Here is a 20,408-nt window from a genome sequence, read left to right as displayed (position 1 = left end):
ACAGAGAGCACCCATTACGCCTGGCTGGCTGCAAAAACGACCTGGGCCTGGAGGGAGCACACCTCCTTGGACGTTTTCTTGCTCTTTTGGCTCCACTACGCCCTGTGGGCTGTAATAATTGAAATACAGCTTTGGCTGAGGAGCTAGGTACCGGTGCTGTTGTGCTGTGGGTTGGCCCCCCCCCCCCCCATCCCTCCTCCGGACCGCTGCCTTATGAGCAAGTACGTTTATAAATTCGGCTCCACCATGGAAAATTGGGTGCATTATGAAGAGGATGACACCTTGGAGGAGGTGGGCACACCTTCCATCGAGGAAAATATTGTTGGGGCCCTGGACGCTTCCGTGCAGGAGTCAGTCAACAAGGCCCTGGAGAAAGCAGTTCCGGGCACTGTGCAGCAGGCATTGGCGACTGCATTGAAGCCTATTACTAGGCAATTGGAGAGGTTTGCGAAGCATCATGGCTTCACTACCCCAGATGAAGCTCCAGCAGAGGAGCCACGACCTAAGCCCTGGCCTCATTCTGTTTCTTACTCATCACTCCCGCGCCCTGCGACAGGGAGGGTTCAGGATACTGACTCGGAACCTGGTTCCACCGCATCGGACACCCCTGATGATTCCCCTCCCAAGAAGAAATCTCGGAAGGTTAAGAATGTGGAGACTCCACAGACGGCTACTACGCCTTTCACCTTCAACCCCTCGGATATTGTTCACCCTAGATCCTCGGATTGGTTGCCTGCCCCGGAGGTGGCAGCGTACCTACATGAGAATTTGCGCAAGAGCTTTGACAAGGAAGTGCGCAACAGACTGCGGTCTGAATGTCCCCGACCGGATCTTTCGGACAAGGTGGCAGAAACGGCAGAAATTGACTCTAGCCTACTAACTTTCCTTAAGAAGTTTGCCAAGGACCCCAAGAAGGGTATCGATCGCGCCTGGCGAGGGTGCCAGGACAAGCTTCTTGATGTGGTCGGTCCCCTGGCCAAGATATTTGAGATGGCTCTAGAGGCGCAGGAATCGGGAACCACTATTGATTCCCATGTATTGGCGGGCTGGACCCAGCGGGCTATCTGCCTTTTAGGTAATGCCAACTGCGCAATCTCCACGAGCGCAGGAAGTCCATCCTGATGCGTATGGACTCTAACCTTACGGAGTTGGCGGAGGCGGAGCCTGGTCCGTTGGCGGACGGAAACCTCTTCGGCGACCGTTTCGTCAAAGATGTGGCGAAATACGTGGGCACCTTCACGACCCTGGACAAAGCTCAGGCAGGAATCAAACGGGTATTCCAGGCAGGGGTTTTCAACAGGGCCGGACGAGGCCGGGACGCTCGTTTGTCCGTCAATTCTCCCAAGGTCCTCAGCGAGGAGATTTCGGACGTGGCAGGGGAGAGTGGGACTCTACCCGCTGTAGCACCTTCTACCCCACCAGGCAGCGCTTCAACAAGCGACGCTTTAACAAGGGATCCTATCGGGGAGGATTCCAGAACACCGAATCTTCAGGTGAGCGCTCCAGACTTATTTCCTTTCCCATTGGGGGGGGGGGGGGGGGGGGCGTATTCAGCAGTTTTATCACAATTGGGTTCAACGATTACAAGACGCCTGTGTTTTGCAGACAGTTCAGGGGTTCCATCTAGAGTTCTTTCAGACACCTTGTCAGGTTCATCGGCCCAGACAGCTTTCTTTTTCCCAACTAGAGTGCAATTTCATAGATTCAGAAGTAGAAGGATTGCTGCAGAAACGCGCGATAGCTCCTTGCAACGAGGGCCCTCGCGGTTTCTGCAGCAATATTTTTCTGGTGCAGAAGAAAGGCGGTGGTTACAGGTTGGTACTCAATTTGAAGGATTTCAACCACTATATGACTTACAAGCACTTCAAGATGGAGGGCATCCATCTGCTGGCAGACCTATTGAAGCAGGGGGACTGGTTGGTCCGTCTGGACCTGAAGGACGCCTATTTGTCCGTTCCCATATATCGTCCCCATCGCAGATTCCTTCAATTTCAATGGCGGAACCGGTGGTACGAATATTTGGTCCTTCCTTTTGGACTTTCCTCAGCACCGTGGTGCTTCACCAAGGTTCTGAAACCTGTCGTAGCCTACCTCAGGGAACAAGGGGTTCCCATGATTGTCTACCTAGACGACATGCTCATCATGGCGCAGTCTCAGGCGTTGGCGGTTCAGCACTTACGCATGACCATTCGTATCTTGCAGAACCTGGGGTTCGTGATCAACGAACCAAAATCGGTTCTGTGCCCCACGCAGACGATAGATTTTCTGGGGTTCGTCATAAACTCTCAGACGGCCCAGCTCAGTCTTCCAAATTCCAAGCTTCGGGATATCAAGAAAGAGCTTCGCTCCTTCCTGACCAAACAAATGGTTTCTCTCAGTGGGACTTCTTGCGTCGTCCATTCAAGCAATATTTCCGGGACCCCTACACTACAGGGCCCTTCAACGACTCAAAATTCAGCACTTGCAGAAGGGTTTTTCATACACGGACGTAGTCCCTCTTTCCCAAGAAGTGAGGGTGGAGATGCAGTGGTGGTTGGCCCACGTCGAGGCGTGGAACGGCAGAGCGATTTTCGGCTCTCTACCGGAGGTGGTCATAGAATCCGACGCCAGCCGTTGGGGTTGGGGAGCGCGCTGCAGAAATATTTCCACAGCGGGACGTTGGTCCCTAGAAGAGTTAAATCTTCACATAAATTGTCTAGAACTCCTCGCAGGATCATTTGCGATCTGGACACTATCTCCCAGGCAGGTCTCATGTTGCATCCTTCTTCAGATGGACAACATATCGGTGTTGGTGGAGATAGCGAAGGCCTTTTGGCACTATTGCCTGAGTCATCAGATTTCAGTCATAGCAGAATACATCCCGGGTCAGTCCAATGTGGTGGCGGATTGGAACTGACGCCACCTCAGGGACTACAGTGACTGGCAACTTCTCCCACGGGTGGTCCGGTGGTTGCAGGAGATATAGGGGTTTTGCGAGATCGACCTGTTTGCCTCCAGGCTGAACCGTCAAATGACGAAGTTTTTCAGCTGGAGGCCGGACCCATTGGCGCTGGCGACGGATGCCTTTGCGCAGGAGTGGACTCAGAAGTTGAATTATGCGTTTCCACCCTTCATTCTCATTCCTCGCGTGTTCACTCAGGTGATGCGCCAGAAAGCAGAAGTGATAATAGTGACTCCCTTGTGGCTCACGTTGTTGCTGGAGCCGAGTTGCGACTTCCCCAGGAGGATCCCATGGTCCTCGACGATGCTCCAGGGCCCTCATGGAGAGAAGCACCCGATGGTTCTATCGGGGCATCTGTCTCTGATGGCCTGGAGACTTTCAGGCAGCGTTGGCAAAAGCCAGGATTTTCGGAACAAGCTTCAGGCTTTATCAACCAAGCGTGGGCCCCCTCTACCAGGAAACGATATTCTTCAGCCTGTGGATGCTGGGTTCGTTGGTGCACGGGACAGCATGTGGATCCCGTGGGGGCAGGATTACCCTTTATTGTAAACTTTCTGTCGGAAAAAGCATCGGAAGGTTTAGCGTATCGCTCTGTTAATAATTTCCGTTCCGCCATATCGGCAGGCCACTCTCAGATCGAGGGCAAACCTGTTGGAATGCATCCTTTAATATGCAAACTGCTAAAGAGTATCAGAGTGGCTAATCCGCCCAAACCAAAGTATTCTTCCTTGTGGGATGTCTCGCTGGTTCCGTAACTGTTTAACAGATGGCCCGACAACAATATGTTGTCCAGGAAACAATCGTCGGCCAAACTGGCCATGTTGCTCTGCATTGCGGCTTGTAGACGTTCCTCGGATGTTAAAGCTCTTGATATTACAGGTAGAGTATTTACTCTGGAGGGAGTTTCGTTTAATATTACGTCTAGAACTAAAACCATGTCACGCAGTGTGGATTATCATGCTTTTCCCGACAATGCTAAAGTTTGTGTGGTCCAATGCCTTAAGGCTTATGAAGAATGTACCAGGTCTACCAGGCCTGATGGTGTGGTACAATTGTTGATTGCTCTGCAAAAACCGTACAAACCTGTGACTGCGGCTACTATAGCCAGATGGCTAAAAAATGTTATGCAGGAAGCGGGTGTAGATACTCAGGTCTTTGGTGCACATTCTGTTCGAGGCGCTATGGCCTCTAAGACCTTCATGCTGGGTTCTACTGTACAGGATATCATGCATTCTGCAGATTGGTCATCTGAGTCAACGTTTAAAACATTTTTTTTATAAAGCGGTGGGTGACATATCCTCTGTTGTTTTTAATCAGCGTTAAACTAGCATAATACGAAGCCTCCGGTCCTGTAATAGAATAAAAAATTAGCTAGTATTCGCGCCAAGAATTTTCAATTCTATTAAGGACACGGAGGCGAGGATTATCCCACCCGGTTACATTACAGTATTGTAATTATTGCCCACCCGTTTTGCATATATACTCTGATTATACAGAGGTTAGGGGTTGTTCCATCTCTGTTTTTTCAAGATCCGAAAAGAAGATGGATTAGTCGTAATCCTGCTTGAAGTTGACGTTCTTCCCAGCTGGTCTGGTTTCTTCCACGTTGGAAGCTGTTGTTGAACTTGTTATAATTATTGGACTTATTGTTCGGAGCAAAGAAAGAGGACTGGTTCCGGTATTACTGGCTCTTATGGGGCTCTGCAGGAAGTGATGTGGTGCATGCATCATGGGAAATGTAGTTTGTTTTGCATAAGAAAAGTTTTCATTGGCTGCTGTAAGTAGCAATAAATAAGAAAGAGAAGCATAATCCTCGCCTCCGTGTCCTTAATAGAATTGAAAATTCTTGGCGCGAATGCTAGCTAATTTTTTATCTCGTCTCACCTCCACATTTAACCACAATGTATCACGGTGGTATGCATGAACATATAATCTATCTAATAAACCATTCTGCGACTCTGGAGTTCATTGCTCTAGCGACAAATCTGCTACAACACAACAGGAAACAAAACTGGAAAACATCCTTAGCCCCAATGTACAAGAACCAGCTCTTCCCATGCAGGACACCCTTAACAACACTAGCACCAACATTCAGCAAGGCAGCTTCCACTTCATCACCTATATGAATGCCATTGAAAATCTGTTAATATTCTCAAGATTGGTTTCAACCTCAGAATTTCAGACAGTGCTTAAACTCTCAAGAAGTTGTGAGGTGGAAAGCACAGAAAGCGTGTTCTCTGCCTACCACTGGCAGGCTATACTCACCCAACTAGTGTCTTAGTATCATTGAGGTTTGAGCGGATTTCCTTATGCCAATAACTACTGTGCCTCCCTGACCCCCACTGAACCCTGCCAGGTAACTAATGCGCTCTCTCCTCTGTACACTAACAGACCTCACGAGTTTTCAGAGAACTAATTTCAATATTTATGACTTCAGAGGAAAGCCACATCTAAAACAAGCATTGGCATAGCCAATAGGTCTCGCCTTTGGGACCTTGTAAGTGTTTAGTTATCCAGCACAATATCCTTGGTGCAACAACATCAACTGTTGCATGGCTAAACACTTAAAAGGTCCCAAAGGCTTTTTTTTGTTGCATGGTTCTCCTTGGCAGGGGGATGGAGTGCCCTTCTCTTTTTGAAACTCAGGAACAGCAACATTGTCTTGGTGTCACCAGCGCTTTAAGTGGAAGCTTTTTCAATAATATGTACAAGTCCTAGTTGATGCTTATTTATCTTATGCACCTAACAACCATTGACAAAGCCAATAGTCCTGACTTCTAGTAGGTATGATGTTACTTGTTGTATCATATATCTGGATGCAATGACAGATACAGCAAAATACAAGTCGGACGGCACACTATGCTAAGCACAGATTTTTAGTTTACATGTATTTAAGCCACTCCCTTAATTACATGGGCCACGCCCCTTTGAGAGACCCCCCTAGTTTCTTCATCGTACTTAAAGCCCTATCACATATCTTTTCTTATACTTTGTCAAAATGAATTGTTCCTGAACGACACCCAGTGCATTGAAGCTCATAAATTACCTACAAAGCTTGCGCTGAACCCAGAAAAGTTGTACCAGCACAAAGGATCAAGCCTTTTCAGACAACCCGCTTCTGCTGCAGATTTAATTACTGGAGGGGTGGGCCAGTGGTTAATTTGAGCCGGTGGTAGGAGCTCTTTATTGTCAACACCGGTGCTTCTGATAATCTGCCACAAGGTGGTGCTGTCTGGCTAATTTAGAGATGACCACAACAACAGTTAATTCAATATTCATTAAAAAAGGACCCTTACCTGCCGCCCAATCCATTCTTATAGCTTTGGGGGCCTGAAATAGACCGAATTGTCAGACTTGCAGGGGTGTGATGGCGAGTAGTACCATTGGCAGCACGGCAGTGGCAATGCGTGGTGCAAGCTGCAGTGGCCTCCTGACCAGAGCCCAGGCACTTTAGTTTTTTTTACACAAATTAGCACTGCGTGGGGCTGCAGGGGGCACGTGGTGCCCGAGCCCTATTGGCTTTTTGTGCTGCGCAGTAAGGCTTGTTAGCAAGCCCCTTGTCCCAGTTTATAAGTAAATGTTTGGCAGAAGATGGTGCATGGTGATTGGCTGGCAGCTTCTGTAGTTCACTTACATGGCATGCCGGTGTGATGGCAATAAGAGTCTTCAACTTCAAGAACTCTAAAGAGAAGCTAAGCAGAGACACAAATAGGGTGTACATAAGAAATGTCAGGACCAGTGTCAGGTCCCAATGAGGTATCTTAAACAGTTGATGGGTGGAGATGGCTTACATATGGGTCAAGCCTTTCATTAAAAACATCACAAACAGTGACATTAACAAGAACAAATGGTTTGGTAAGCACAGATAGTCCAAGAGGGTATAAATGCAACCCTTCACAGTACCAACAAGACCCAAGAGGGTATAAATGCAACCCTTCACAGTACCAACAAGACCCTGCCAGGCTACAGAGAGACCAACAAAGGAACATCTGAGAGTCTGGCCTGTAAGGGTGGGGGGGTGGAGGTATTTCAGGCATCACACAGGTAATAAACTTCTCCCAACACCCATGAACATCAACCACTTTGGACCGCAAGTCATACTTGGTAGCTCAGATGCAAGAGGCCCCTCCTGTGTTTTGAGACAGAAGGTCCTCCCGAACTGGTAGCCTGACCGAAGCACAAATGCTCAGTAGTTTTAGGTACCACATACTCCTAGTCCAGTCCAGGACGACTAAGACGCCTTGCGCCCAGTTTGAACTGAACCAGGTCTTTGTTCAATTATAGCTAGAATATGCAAATGCCTTTGAGGAAACACCAGCATGCAAAATTGTTCGCACATCACGTTCAACTGTGGTCAATAGTTCTAGCCTGGGAATTAATGATAGTAGAGAGTTCCTAACTGTGTGATTTGATTTGCCTGCTCACACTTCGCCACTGCTAGAAGTCATCCGAGGTGCCATGTTTTGGAAAAAGCAACTTAATTCAGCAACACACTCCCAGGGATACCTGGCTCAGGCCCCACTACTCAAAAACCAAGCTGTTGCCCACCTGTGCACAAATAGCCACTCTTCTCCTGCAGTCTGAACCATACATCAATGCATATGAACAAGCACACCACTCTTTAAGCAACTCAACAAATATCAAACTACCAAGCAATCAGTTACTATGTCACGTTACTTTGTGTTGTCAAGAAACAACTCTTGGAACCGGGCTGAATCTGCATACAACTTTGATGAATTTATCCCAGAAAAGAAAAAAAACACGACAAAGAAAGAAGGATTCCATTTGTCTACCAAGCAAAACACCAATTTCTACAACTGAGGACCAAACACACATCATCCATCCAGACAGTTTGAGATGCCTTGAATTTTGCAACAATGAACACCATAGAGTAGTGTTGCAACTTTAAAACAATTTTGGATCTTAATAACACCGAGCTAAATACATGTTTAGCATCCAAATACTGCAGCCGAGAACAGCAGTCACCCATCCGTACTCACACACTGGGAAACTTGAAGCCTACTCTCTCTTAAGAGCAAAGGGAATAAACCTCAACAGACTATCAAAACTATAACACTTTAATGCACATATCGTACAGAAAGCAAATGGCTCAAGACGTCCACGTATGCTCCAGACAACTTGCAGGTCGAATACAAATAATCTGTATTTCTCTAAGGAGAGTGACCAATAGTTAAGGGACTGGCAACTAGGTGCGGATGTAGAGGCTCTCTTGAAAGGGAAGCTAGGAATCTTTTTTATAATGTTAGAATGGTAAATTAAATAAATGAATAGGGGCTAGAGGATGCGAAACGAAAACAAGAAATAAAAAAAAATAAAAAAAACAGATGGCCCCTGCGCGCTGAAAGTTAAAGCGACCGCAAGCAGGCAAATGCAAACAGCTCTTTTCAAGCATTCGTGCTTGTGCTGGCATCCACCTTGCGGGAGCGAGCAGCAGCGTGCTGGCCATCTGTTTTCAATTAGCGTGGCCCGCGCGCCGCTGCTCGCTCCCGCAAGGTGGATGCCAGCACAAGCACGAGTGCTTGAAAAGAGTTGAACAATTTCTAAAGGTCCTCTCCTAGAGCAGCGCATGCGCGCTGCCTAGGCGAGACCGACAAAGGCTACCCACATGATGTGACGTTCCACAAACAGAGCAACTGCGCACTTAACCCTAAAATCGTGTGGCAATCTATCAATATATTCCTACCAACTACTCTATGGGGCTTAAAAGGCAGCACAGAACAAAAAGGTAATTACCGTTATTGATTTAGTTACAAGATTAGTTTCATTTTGTAGTATTTCATTGGCCTGTCTGTATGTGAACATTATCTTCTCGTGAGGCGCACCAGATTTAAAATTTGAATAAGTTCTGCAGCTCACTTTCTCTAAGCAAACATTTCATCTTTAAAGTCTGTTGGTATCCGAATCATAGAAATGTTCTTAAATCTTCAGATGATATATAACATGGGTACTCACAAACTTTCTCTCGGGGGCCAAATTTACAGTGTGGTTTGTGGCCGAGGGCCGCACCGGTGGGGGCGGGGTCAGATGGGGAGGGGCGGGGCTAAAGCAACAACAAAAAATTGACCATGAGGTTGAGCACAGGTCCCTGCAGCAGACGCCTTCGTCCACTGAGCCACCAGACCCAGCATATACAGATCTCTCTCTCGCTCCCTCTCCCCCTCCCTCCCCCTTTCCCTCCCTCTCTCCCACTCCCTCCCCCTTTCCCTCTCCCTCTCCCTCCCTGTCTCTCTCCCTCCCTCTCTCCCTCCCTGTCTCTCTCCCTCCCTGTCTCTCTCCCTCCCTGTCTCTCTCTCCCTGTCTCCCTCCCTCCATCGCCCTCCCTCCGTTGTCCTCCCTCCCCCCTCTGTCTCCCTCCTCCCCCTCTGTCTCCCTCCTCCCCCTCTGTCGGCCTCCCTCTGTCGGCCTCCCTCTGTCGGCCTCCCTCTGTCGGCCTCCTCCCTCCGTCTCCCTCTCCCTCCCTCTCCCTCAGTCTCCCTCCCTCCGTCTCCCTCCCTCTCCCTCTCTCCCTGTGTCTCCCTCTCCCTCCCTCCCTCCCTCTGTCACCCTCGGTCTCCCTCCCTCCCTCTCCCTCTGTCTCTCTCCCTCCCTCCCTGTCTCCCTCCCTCCCTCCGTTTCCCTCTCTCCCTCTGTCTCTCTCCCTCTGTCTCCCTCCCTCCATCTCCCTCCCTCCATCTCCCTCCCTCCGTCTCCCTCCCTCCGTCTCCCTCCCTCCGTCTCCCTCCCTCCGTCTCCCTCCCTCCGTCTCCCTCCCTCCGTCTCCCTCCCTCCGTCTCCCTCCCTCCGTCTCCCTCCCTCCGTCTCTCTCTCTCTCTCTCTCTGTCTCCCTCCCTCTATCTCTCCCTTTCCCTCTCTCCCTCTGTCTCCCTCTCCCTCCCTCTGTCTCCCTCCCTCTGTCACCCTCCGTCTCCCTCCCTCTGTCTCCCTCCGTCTCCCTCCCTCTGTTTCCCTCCCTCCCTCTGTCTCCCTCCATCTCCCTCTCCCTCCCTCCGTCTCCCTCCCTGTCTCCCTCCCTCTGTCTCCCTCCCTCTGTCTCCCTCCCTCTCCCTCGCTCCCTCACCCTCTGTCATCTCACCCTGTGTGTGTGTCAGCCCTCAGCCGGGGCTGAGACAGCTTCGCAGCGCGCACCCACACAGCCACACTGAGGCAGCTTCCCAGCGCTCACACACAGCCCCACCCGAGTACTTCACAGGTCGTTAAAAGACCATTTACATGTTAAAGCTTTGTTGTATTTCACCTCTTAGGCCCCTGCAGCTCCGTTTTGACAATCACTGGAATCCCCCGGCCCCCACAGAGCAGAGTCTCAGAGTCCGGGCTGCTGCACCGGACACTCTGACAGTGTTAGCTAACATCATTTAATTTTTTTTAAAAACACATGCAGGATGTCTGCAAGGTCCGCGGGCCGCCGAGGTAGGCTTGCCGGGCCGCTGGCGGCCCGCGGGCCGTACTATGAGTAACCCTGATATATAAAGTTCTTCTTTATTGGCTTCAATGAAGTACATGTGCAGCCAACGCGTTTCTCCCTAAACAGAGCTTCAGCATTGAGGAAGTTGACTTACGACGCTTCAGTCCATTCTTTGCGCTTTTCGATACAAGGTCTTGAGAGCTGAACACTGCTCCAACCTGTAAAAATTTACGTCTCCAATACGTAAGGGAGTTCTTGACATCTTTACCAGCTTTTTCGGGATGTTACCAATGGATGACGCTCATGGACACGTCACCCTTGCTATTAGTTGAACCTGAACCGACCTATTGAAGGTTCATTATTGACCTAAGACTAGAGTCTCTGAAGTGGGTCATCCACTCTGGATTAACATTCTACACCACAAGAACAGCCTGGTGGTGTTACCAGTGCCCTGAAGAAGCCCTGGTTAGGGAGAAACGCGCTGGCTGCCTGTGTACTTGGTTGAAACCAACAAAGAAGAACTTTATATATCATTTGAAGACTCAAGAACATTTCTTTGGTCATTTGACTGCCTATATCTGTTGCCTCTCTTTTTTGTGTGTTTTGTGTAACCTTATTACATGGTTTAGAAGCAGCAGACCTTAGAGGTGGGCAATAGTGGTTATTAAACAAATCAATCATTTTGGTACAAATAAGTGACTACCTGGGCTTTGCGGCTTTAATCATCCTTAGCTGCTTTTTCTTTGAGATGTGGTATCCGAATCGGTAAGCCCTGCTTTCTACGGCCATTGCTATTTAGTGTACCTTAATTGTTTCAGGCACATTCAGAGATGGAATTCTATGAAAGAACGCCTACATTAACGATGCCAGAATGTTATCGTAAGCGTTGTTAAAAGTATTTTTCATTAAGGTATAATTGAATGTGATGTAACAGTTTGCATTGTAAAAAATGCTATGTACTTGAAAGCATTGACTTTGTTTTCACTGTAATGACTGATATAGACTACGGTGTAAAGCTTGTGAGTGTTAAAAAATACACTATTTAAAATTTAACACCTGACCATATTCTAATGTGTTTGTGGCATGACTTACGTGGTAGTCATTTTCAAGTCTTGGCTCATGCACGGGATCCTCGAGCCAGAGCCCACTCTTTGATTGGCTCTTCCTAATAAATTGTTGGGTTGCCAACCTCAATTGCACAGCACACATGTTGAGCTTAAGTATTTCAAGGCGCTGTCATATGTGTTAGTGAGGTAATTAACACATTTGAGAGTACCTGAAATACATGACCTGAGCACACTACTTAATACCGCCTTCAATTTTGATCAGTTTATGAGTTCTACATATTTGTCTGGAATTGAAATTCGGTTTATACAGGGCTTTAACTGCGCCGGGTCCTGCCAGTGCTCAGCACCGGCAGTTCTGAATAGCAGGTGCTGAGACGGGTCCCTATCGGGCTCTCCATTTTTACCCTCACTCTCAGGGTGAGAAAATATAATCTTTGCTCTGCAGCAGTATCACTCTTCATTGCCTTTGATGTAACTTCAGGTCTTTCAGTCTCATTTCAGAATAGAAGCATTTGCAATATTATAGGCGAAGGCATAGTTGTTGCTAATTTTTCTTCTACAACTTACATCCATTGACAAAGCCAATAGACCTGTCTTATTGTATGTGCAATGTTACTTGTATTATATATCTGGATGCAATAACAGAAGCTGCCAAATACCAGTCAGACGGCACACTATGCTAAACACATATTTTAGCTTAGGTGTTTTAAGCACACCCTTTGTTACATCGGCCAAGCAAATTTGAGACCCTCTACCCTCCCACCCCCACAGTTTTTCCATCCCACTTAAAGCCCTAGGTTTATGTTTATAAATGTTTGTTACAGCTAGTGGTAGAAGTGGGCGGGATCAGCAGGGGACGGCGTGCCCCTACTTCTTTAATTATATGCAAATCGTTCCCCTACTTTTTATATTTTGAACAAGTATTCCTGGACGGCAGAAATAGCCGAGTCCTACAGATAAGGCTCAGCCTTCCTGGACGTTTGGGGACAGGCAGTGAGGACTTAGAAGGAAAAGGGCTCTGCCTCTTCCTTCTTGCCCACAGAATACGAGGACAGTCCGTGTTCACTTCTGCTCTGCTGCTGCCCCGCCTGTTTAGGTCTTGCCTGCGTGGGCTGCGCACATGCGCAGTCTCGCTGGCGAGATTTAATGTTTTTAGGTCTTTTCTGTAAAGGGCTTTAAGCCCCGCCCCTCTTTTCCATTGGCCGGCGTCACCGTTTATGCTAAATGGTTGCCAGCCATTGGAAAAGAGCTGGTAGTGACGTTTTCGTTCGGCTTTTTCTGCTGTCCCACTTGGACGGCCTCGCCTGCTTTCCTTCTGAAGTAAAAGGTTTCTTATCTTTATGAGGCCAAACACATGGCCCCATAAAGATAAGAAACCTTTTACTTCAGAAGGAAAGCAGGCCGCCCAAGTGGGACGGCAGAAAAAGCCAAACGTAAACGTCATAGGCTGCCTGGCGAGCGCTTGTTCAACAATCTTGTTGTCATTCCAGTCAGCCGTGTTACCACCCTTCCTTAGCCGGAGCCTGTGTCTGTCAGACGTCACACAGGAAGTCCCACCTCACAAACACTATAGTGGCATTCCGCAAAGCAAATAAGGACACATCTGAAGTAGGTTTCGTCCTTTCAGAGGCGGGAAATTAAAAGAGGGCAAATCCGCCACGATGCGAGGAGCGTCTTTCTCAGAGGAAGAGAGGAGATTAAAGTGAGAGAGATAAGAGGCATTCCTTTCTAAGAAAGCAAAACAACTGATATTTAAAAGTTAGAATCAGGTTGCTATTTATACAGAAACCCATGTATCTAGTAATCTAATAACATTAAATGGAGGAGGTATGGAAAACGAAAGCTAGGCTTACTTTGGTCTGCTGATAGCATCTGACCTAACTAAGTAACAAACCCCCCCCCCCCGAGCTTCCGATTTCCCAACAATCATGCTGGCATTTGTTTTTAAAACATACATTATCTAAAAACAAGGACGCGCGGGGGGTAGGGGTAGAGGAAAGGAGAGCAGGGTGGATTGTTAGTGGTACTTGTAACAAAATATTTTAAAAAATAACCAACATTTTTAAGGAATTTCGAGAGCGTGTGTGTTAAGTCTGTGTGGGCATGAAAAATTGTAGGTGAAATCAGTCAGACACCTCACCATACCCGGCTGAAAGCACCTGCTCCCAACTATTTATTACAGAATTCATTTATTAAGGAGGTGTGGTGTAACACTTTCCCAAAGCTATACGCCCCTGCCCAACGTTGAGTGGAAGGGCTGGCTGGGGATTTGCTGTTTGCCATTGAGCAGAGGAGGTGGCTCCGAGCTGCCGTGCCTAGGCCGACCTAATATACTCCTGCAACCCTATCGCATACCCACAGGCGCAGTAGTAAAATATCGCAGTTTGGCGAGGTGGCACTCCTGATGGACCCAGAGGCACACCGCTCAGCACAAGGCTGGGCTTGGCCAGGTTTTGGACCCTCATTTTCAGCGCTATCCCCCTGCCCCTCATTCTGCGCGTACGGGGGAGAGGAAGAGAGCGAAAAGAAGCACAGGAAGGGGTTCAAGGATGGTGAGTGGCAACTGGTAGAGCAGTGGGACTAATCCCATTGCCTCTGGTTGAGTTCCTGTGCGCACGTCACGGAAGCGGGTAGGCTAAGTGCGGCGTGCGACCGGGGGAGCTCCCCCCACACCCGCAACTCTGTGTAGAGCAGCCTGTTCAGCCATTCGACCGGTTTGATTCGTCTATTCCAGACAAAAATTTCTGCCAGCAAGTGCCACCCAAATCATCCAGCCTTGAGGCTCAGTTTATTCAGCTTCTGGGCACAGGAGCAAAGACTAGCGCTTGCAAATCAAGCAAGATCAGCGTGCTCTTGCCTCCCCACAGGCACTTTGCAGTCAACGCACTACAGTGGGATGTGACGGCGCTAGGTAAAGCCCACACTTCCCTTCGTGCATACCACTGACCAATTTGATCGGATTGACTAGTGCATCAAAGCTAGTAACTACCCAAGTCACATCCGAAGTCATTAGTAATCTGCTCCTCTGTCCCTAGCTCTCGTTGGTCTTTACAAGCCTGCGACCATATTACCATCATCAATTCAACAGCTCAGCCTCTCGCACTCAGTAGTGTGAGCTCACACCACCGGTAAAACATAGGGCTTCTCCAAGCTTTAACAAGCATTGGCATAGCCAATAGGTCTCGCCTTTGGGACCTTATAAATCTTTAGCTATGCATCAGTCGATGTTGTTGCACCAAGGATATTGTGCTGGATAACTAAACACTTATAAGGTCCCAAAGGCGAGACCTACTGGCTATGCCAATGCTTGTTTTCCTTTCTCTTCCTCATCTTCCCTCTCTTTCCGTCACTCCTCCTCACTTGCTGAAACCTGTGACTTCAAGAAACTGCTCCTACCCTCTTTTTCCTTTATTTGTTCTCCTGTGAAATGGATCCAAAACAGAAAAACACTTTTGCTGGAAATGTCGTCTTGGTCTGACATTTTTCTATTCCAAAATTGCAGCCTCGGGGACGGAGAGAAAGAAAAAAGGTTCAAAAGACTTAAAATAAAAAAAAAAACTAAATAAAGCTAGACAGAGTGTTTACAAAGGGGCCAGTTTGGTTTTAATGACTACCACACACATTAGTGCCACTTTACAGAGTTTGCAAGTGAAGCGCTACTTTCGTTTTCTTGTCTTTCTTTGAACAGCATTGTTTTCCCAGAGTGGGCAAGTGCAGCATTCCTGGGGGTACTGCAAGACCCGGTTGATGGGTGGATTGTAAAATGTTTAATATGATCATTATCAGCTGTATTCTGTATTTTAGTTTATAAAGTGTGCACTGCTGCTCTCTTTTCATGGATGTGGTCTTTTTAAACCATACTGCTTATGCTTTGTAAGGATATAAGCAATGGACATTGAAACACGCCCCTTATTGGCCCTGTAGTCATGTCCTTGACTTTTCAGGCAAACACACTCATTGATTTCTGAATAATGAGTGTAAAAGTGTTATGGTAACCATGTTGTTCCTGCTTACATTTCACATGCTTTACTTAATCTTGCATTCCCTATGAGCTTGCTTTTTAGGTCTCGGCCTGACGTAAGCAGCGCATGCGCTGTCTCGTCATACAAGGCTTCTTGGATTCAATACGATTCCAGAAGTCTCATCCCAGCTCCGCCTTCAGTTGTGATTCGTGTGCGTCGTTTGGCGTCACGAATTATGCCAAAGGCAGTGCAATGATTGCACTGAAGGCATGTCCCTCACTGCTTGTTGCCACCCTGTCTCCTTTTATCCACGCCCAGCGGGATTGGATCTCTTACTGGCGGCGGGAGACAGTGTTTCCTAATTAGCCGCTACGCACTTTTTTTTTTTTCATCATTCCCCTTTGGCAAAGACAGCCGCATGTTTATAATTGCATCACGCTTTCACTTAAAGTGAAAGCGCGATGCAATTATAAACACGCAGCTGCCTTTGTTTTATCTACCTCGCCTTTCCTATTCTAGTCACTCTCGTAGCACTTGGAAGCACGTGAATCCTCGGTGGGGTAGAACAGCGTGTGGGAGGGGTGAAAGGTCAAGGAAGCGGCTGCTGGTCCGGAAAGGGCCAACATTCATCTTGTGATGTCATACTGTGACGGCTGTGGTAATGGGCCAGCAGGGCCTTGTTGGCGCACGTGCCGGTGCCTGACCCAGAAAGGTGTGCCGGTCAGTGTGCAGTGGTGTCCGACACAGAAATCTGTGTGTGCACCGTGCAGTGTGCAGAGCAGCGCAGGTACCAGATGGGAGATGACCTCACCGCCCAAACTGAAGCTAAGCTTGTGAGAAGCAGAGTGGAAGAAATGCAAGGTGTCTGTTTCCGCTTCCTGTCCAGCCTGGATAGAGCCAGGAGTTCTTCACAGGAAACACACAAGGACGAGAAGAGGCCTGTGGCATTCGTTGCATCTACACAGACGACACTAAGCCTGCTTCACCTCTTACACCGGCCCGTCCCGCAGACTCCCGCAATGGTCAGCCTTCAAGGCGCTCTCTCTCCCAGATTCGCAATTTGACACATCTGCCCCCACTTACAAAATAGAGCAATGCTGTTAATTATTATTGTCAGAATTTGGACATGTGACTACTACATGTGTGTGTGTACATATATCTAGAGGCTGCTGCATAGCGAGAACTGATGTGAGCTGGGATGCTGACGTCAGTTTTCACATCTATGGGCCGGCAGAGCACCCCCCTTCTTCTTGCCAGGCGGTGCACGGAGAAGGCTTCCCGCCATTTCTCAGTTCAGATGTTATCATTATATTAACTTGCTGCCCTTCCGGAACACAGATAGCACATACATGTAGCCACAATCCTCAACTGGGAAAACTGTGCACAGCTTGGGCAGAGAGAGTGGGACAGGCTAAGACATAATGTTGGGAAAAATTAGTGGTGCAGAGGGTAACATACAACTAACTCCAAGGAAAACATACATTTCACATAAGTGTCATATTTATTGCTTCTGGGTTATCCTGAACTAATGCAAAATGTCTGAGTGGCATCGTTCCATTAGCTGATTGGTAGAACATCCGGTGAATGTTTCTGCATACACTGCACTTCCAGGGTACGGGCTCAGGATATATTTTTCAATCTGATTATCCCCAGTGCACACCATTGGTCTGCATCTTGTCCAATATGTCTCAGGGCATACGGCACAAGAACAAGTAATGTTATGAATTCTGTTCCAGGCAGTGGGAACTTGGAAGTATTTTTCCCAGGGCGCAAACCTGTTGTTCCACCAGCCAGCTCTACTTCAAACCCCTTCCTGAGTTCCTAACTATATGATAAAATGATTCTGAATGCCCTGAATTTTGGGCTCCCGTATTGTTTTTTCAGCCGGAAACTAGGAGTATTAGAACACCTCTTCTGCGCTCTTTCAAGTGGAGGCAGTAATCCAGATGTTGGCACACACAGGAGTTTGCCCTGGATTCAGATTGCAAGCCTAGGGACCTTTACCACCTTTGCCCCCACGTATTTTTCGCCAAGTAAAACTTGGAATGCTTGGAAAATTATACTCATTCGGAGTTTTGAAGCTCAGAAATAGTAACATGGATAGTATCCCTCATTCTGAGGCGTGAATCTTAGAATGATGTGGTAATATCACAACTGGTGTGTCCGTGACCTCGTTAGGCACTATAAGCAACGGACAGCGGTATTTCTCAAAAAGCATTAAAATAGGTCTCGCCTTTCATTAAGTTAAAGCCATTTGCTTTGCTATACAATACCATTAGCAAAACTAATGGCTTTAACTTAATCAAAGCCAAGACCTATTGCATTTTCAATGCTTGTTCCAAGATGTTGTTACTTTTTTCTTAGGCAGCATATTGCTCTTGTCTAGTGTGTAATTTTAATCCAGTCGCATCCAGGTGTTTATAGCGGGGCACAATTGGGTTGTACCTGGAGGCAGTGCGAGTTTCTCTCAGTGGGGCAGTATGGTGTTCTGTGGGGGGGGGGGGGGTGGGGGGGGGGGGTTGAAGAGGGTCTGGCACTATGGCCAGAGCTGCCAAATTTGGAACTTGGGAACCAGGTTCAGCCTTCATGACCAGTCCACTAGACCACTATCCTAAGGGAGCATACTCCCTTATTAGACCTTATAAGGCCCAGCTGGGCCTTAGAAGCCCTGGTTTATTAGCACCAGCAGGTGGACACTAGACGTGACAAGTGTGGGTTAACCTTCAAGACCGGTCCACCACAATCCATACTGAAGTTCACCACCAGTCTTGCGGGCAGGCCTACGGATCAGCACACCCTAGAGCGACAGTGGATCAGTCACTGAGGTCACAGCACCCTTGAGGCCAGTCCGTCTCACCCATTGATATCTTCATTCGCCTTGTTTTAGCAGTAGTAGCTGCAACTCACCAGGGATCGGCATGCAGGATTTGTATGCACTCCAAAGTAAGATTACAAACAGTCTCCCTGCTTCATGCATAAGCACTTTTAAAATCTGTTGCCTGCTTTGGGGCCACTAGAATTATGTAGCAACGGAGGACAAAATGATGCCACAGTATTGACTACATTTTTAAGCAAAAAAAAAAAGACTGCAGCGTAATGCTGTATATTTTCTGATTTTGACATTTTTACACATACTAAAAGTCTCTGCAAATATTTTCCTTCATTAGTACCAGTGCAACATACAAAAGCAGCAGTGAGAAAGGTGACCAGTTGACCTTTGCAAAGAGCCCTCAACTTTGCAGCAACACGAGTCACATTTTTAGTAAGTTTTGATCCGTTTGAGCAACAAACAATTTATTAGTTAAAATCGTCAGATTGTGCAGCAGGTGACGTGTTATGTAGCAAATATGGCGGAGCCATAATTATGTGAAAAACATTTGTGAACTATGATATTTTGCCATTCATGTTTGAACTGCTTTTGTGCAAAAAGGGAGGAGAAGTGCTGATGACAGAAACTCTATGGCTCAGAGACAAATGGCTTGTTTTTCCACTTTTAAGCATATTTGGGACATTCAGTGATTGGAAACATAGCCCACTTTGGGAATGTATTTTAATGTCAATAACTCATATTAACCCTTAAATAAACATGTGAATCCATGGGCTAAACGAAATGAGCTATAACTGGCCAGTGAAATGCCACACAAACAGTACACATTTGGGATGTGTTGCTCTTTCTGGCCACACCTCTGACTCCGCCCACTGACCCAATCCTCGGGTTATCCCTGCCCTCTAATTCTCCGCCCACAGTTCCCCAACTTGTTTCCCCCACTGGTTACACAGCATATGATTGTATCATTCGAGCCCTATGGCTTTGGGTGCTTTTCGGCTGGGGCTGGCTCCTTTGGGCTTACTTTGAATTGGAAGTTAACAGCTCTGGCTTTGAAAGGGTTCCAAAATTTTTCAACAATGCACAGCAGATAAGATCTCTGATGGAGCTTCTAACCTTTTTGCCCTTCTAGCCCAAATCGCTGCCTTCCGCGGTCACTTAATGTATGTGTCAATCCTTACATTCTGGCAGACGCACTCAGCTTGGGAGTCTCTCACCTCGGGCTGGACATGGCTGAGTCGTTCGGCGGCTGCCAAGGAGGAGACGTAGAGGGCAGGCTGGCAGTAAACGGTCCTATCCAGCTGTTCCTGGGGTCCGTGCTGGCAGAGGTGCAGTAGATCGTAGCCCAACACCCGCTCTGCGGTAGTAAACATCTCGCGTACTGTAGGGTACCGCAAAGCGCTCCCTCCCACCATGCCAGGGTGCTGGCTACCCTGGCCGGGGAACAGCAGCACGCAGCGGTCAGCCGGGGACTGCCTTTGCCTCTCTTGCGTCGTGGCATCCTCAGCGCCCTGCAACAACTCTCGTAATCTCTCTGGCCCCAGTCCGAGGGGGATGTTATCAGGAGCTGAACCAGAGAGACCCCTGCTCCCTGTTCTACCAGCTGTGAGCAAAGTGTGGTACCAAACACGAACGGTAGCAGCGACAGCCATGACACCAAGCACCACACGTGCGCATGGGTGAGACTGCCTGTGAGGCAACCATACGAAGGTCAGGCATAGTTCCTTGATTTTTCGCTAAATACGACATAAATCGTCAGCCTGATCTTAAAATGGCCGCTAATGTGACCCAGGCGCTGCCTTTTGTCTAGCTGTTGTAGATATTTGCAGGTCTGTTCACAGCGGAGAATTCCAGTAAAAGACTAGACCGCGAACGGAACATTCGGAGTGTAAAACTGAAGGACGTCCTTCTGCTGAACGACAGCAGGTTATGATATATCACTTTCGTATGCAAAAAGTTGAATTTGTATTTCCGTATGTGCTGCTACCAATTGTCGCAAACATTTAAATCGTTTTGTATCAGTAAAACTTACTTTAAACGGTGCAATTAGTCAAAGTTTTTAGTGTGTTTAAAATAATTGCGACATCGTTAAAATTTGCGTGATTCATTTTTTACAAAAGGACGTGTAGTAGATGTTGCCAATATTGAATGCCTTCTCACCTATGTGAGTGGGGCTTTAGTTTCTATT

The 20,408-nt window shown here is 47.7% G+C and overlaps 1 protein-coding gene across 1 annotated transcript in view; it reads right to left on the bottom strand.

The window, feature by feature from the left end:
* MCAT (malonyl-CoA-acyl carrier protein transacylase) overlaps nucleotides 1–19,945 on the bottom strand; it is a 57,687-nt gene extending 37,742 nt beyond the window's left edge. Inside the window, exon 1 of the mRNA XM_085652476.1 lies at nucleotides 19,438–19,945. Coding sequence (XP_085508602.1) covers nucleotides 19,438–19,872 — 435 coding nt within the window. The 5' untranslated portion in view covers nucleotides 19,873–19,945. The remainder of the gene's footprint in view (nucleotides 1–19,437) is intronic.
* Between the last annotated feature and the right edge of the window lie 463 nt (nucleotides 19,946–20,408).

The sequence above is a fragment of the Triturus cristatus genome, chromosome 4_1, assembly GCF_964204655.1.
Source record: "Triturus cristatus chromosome 4_1, aTriCri1.1, whole genome shotgun sequence".
NCBI classification, from domain to species: Eukaryota; Metazoa; Chordata; class Amphibia; order Caudata; family Salamandridae; genus Triturus; species Triturus cristatus.
The sequence above is the reverse complement of the archived record's forward strand: the minus strand, read 5'-3'. Positions and strand labels throughout refer to the sequence as shown.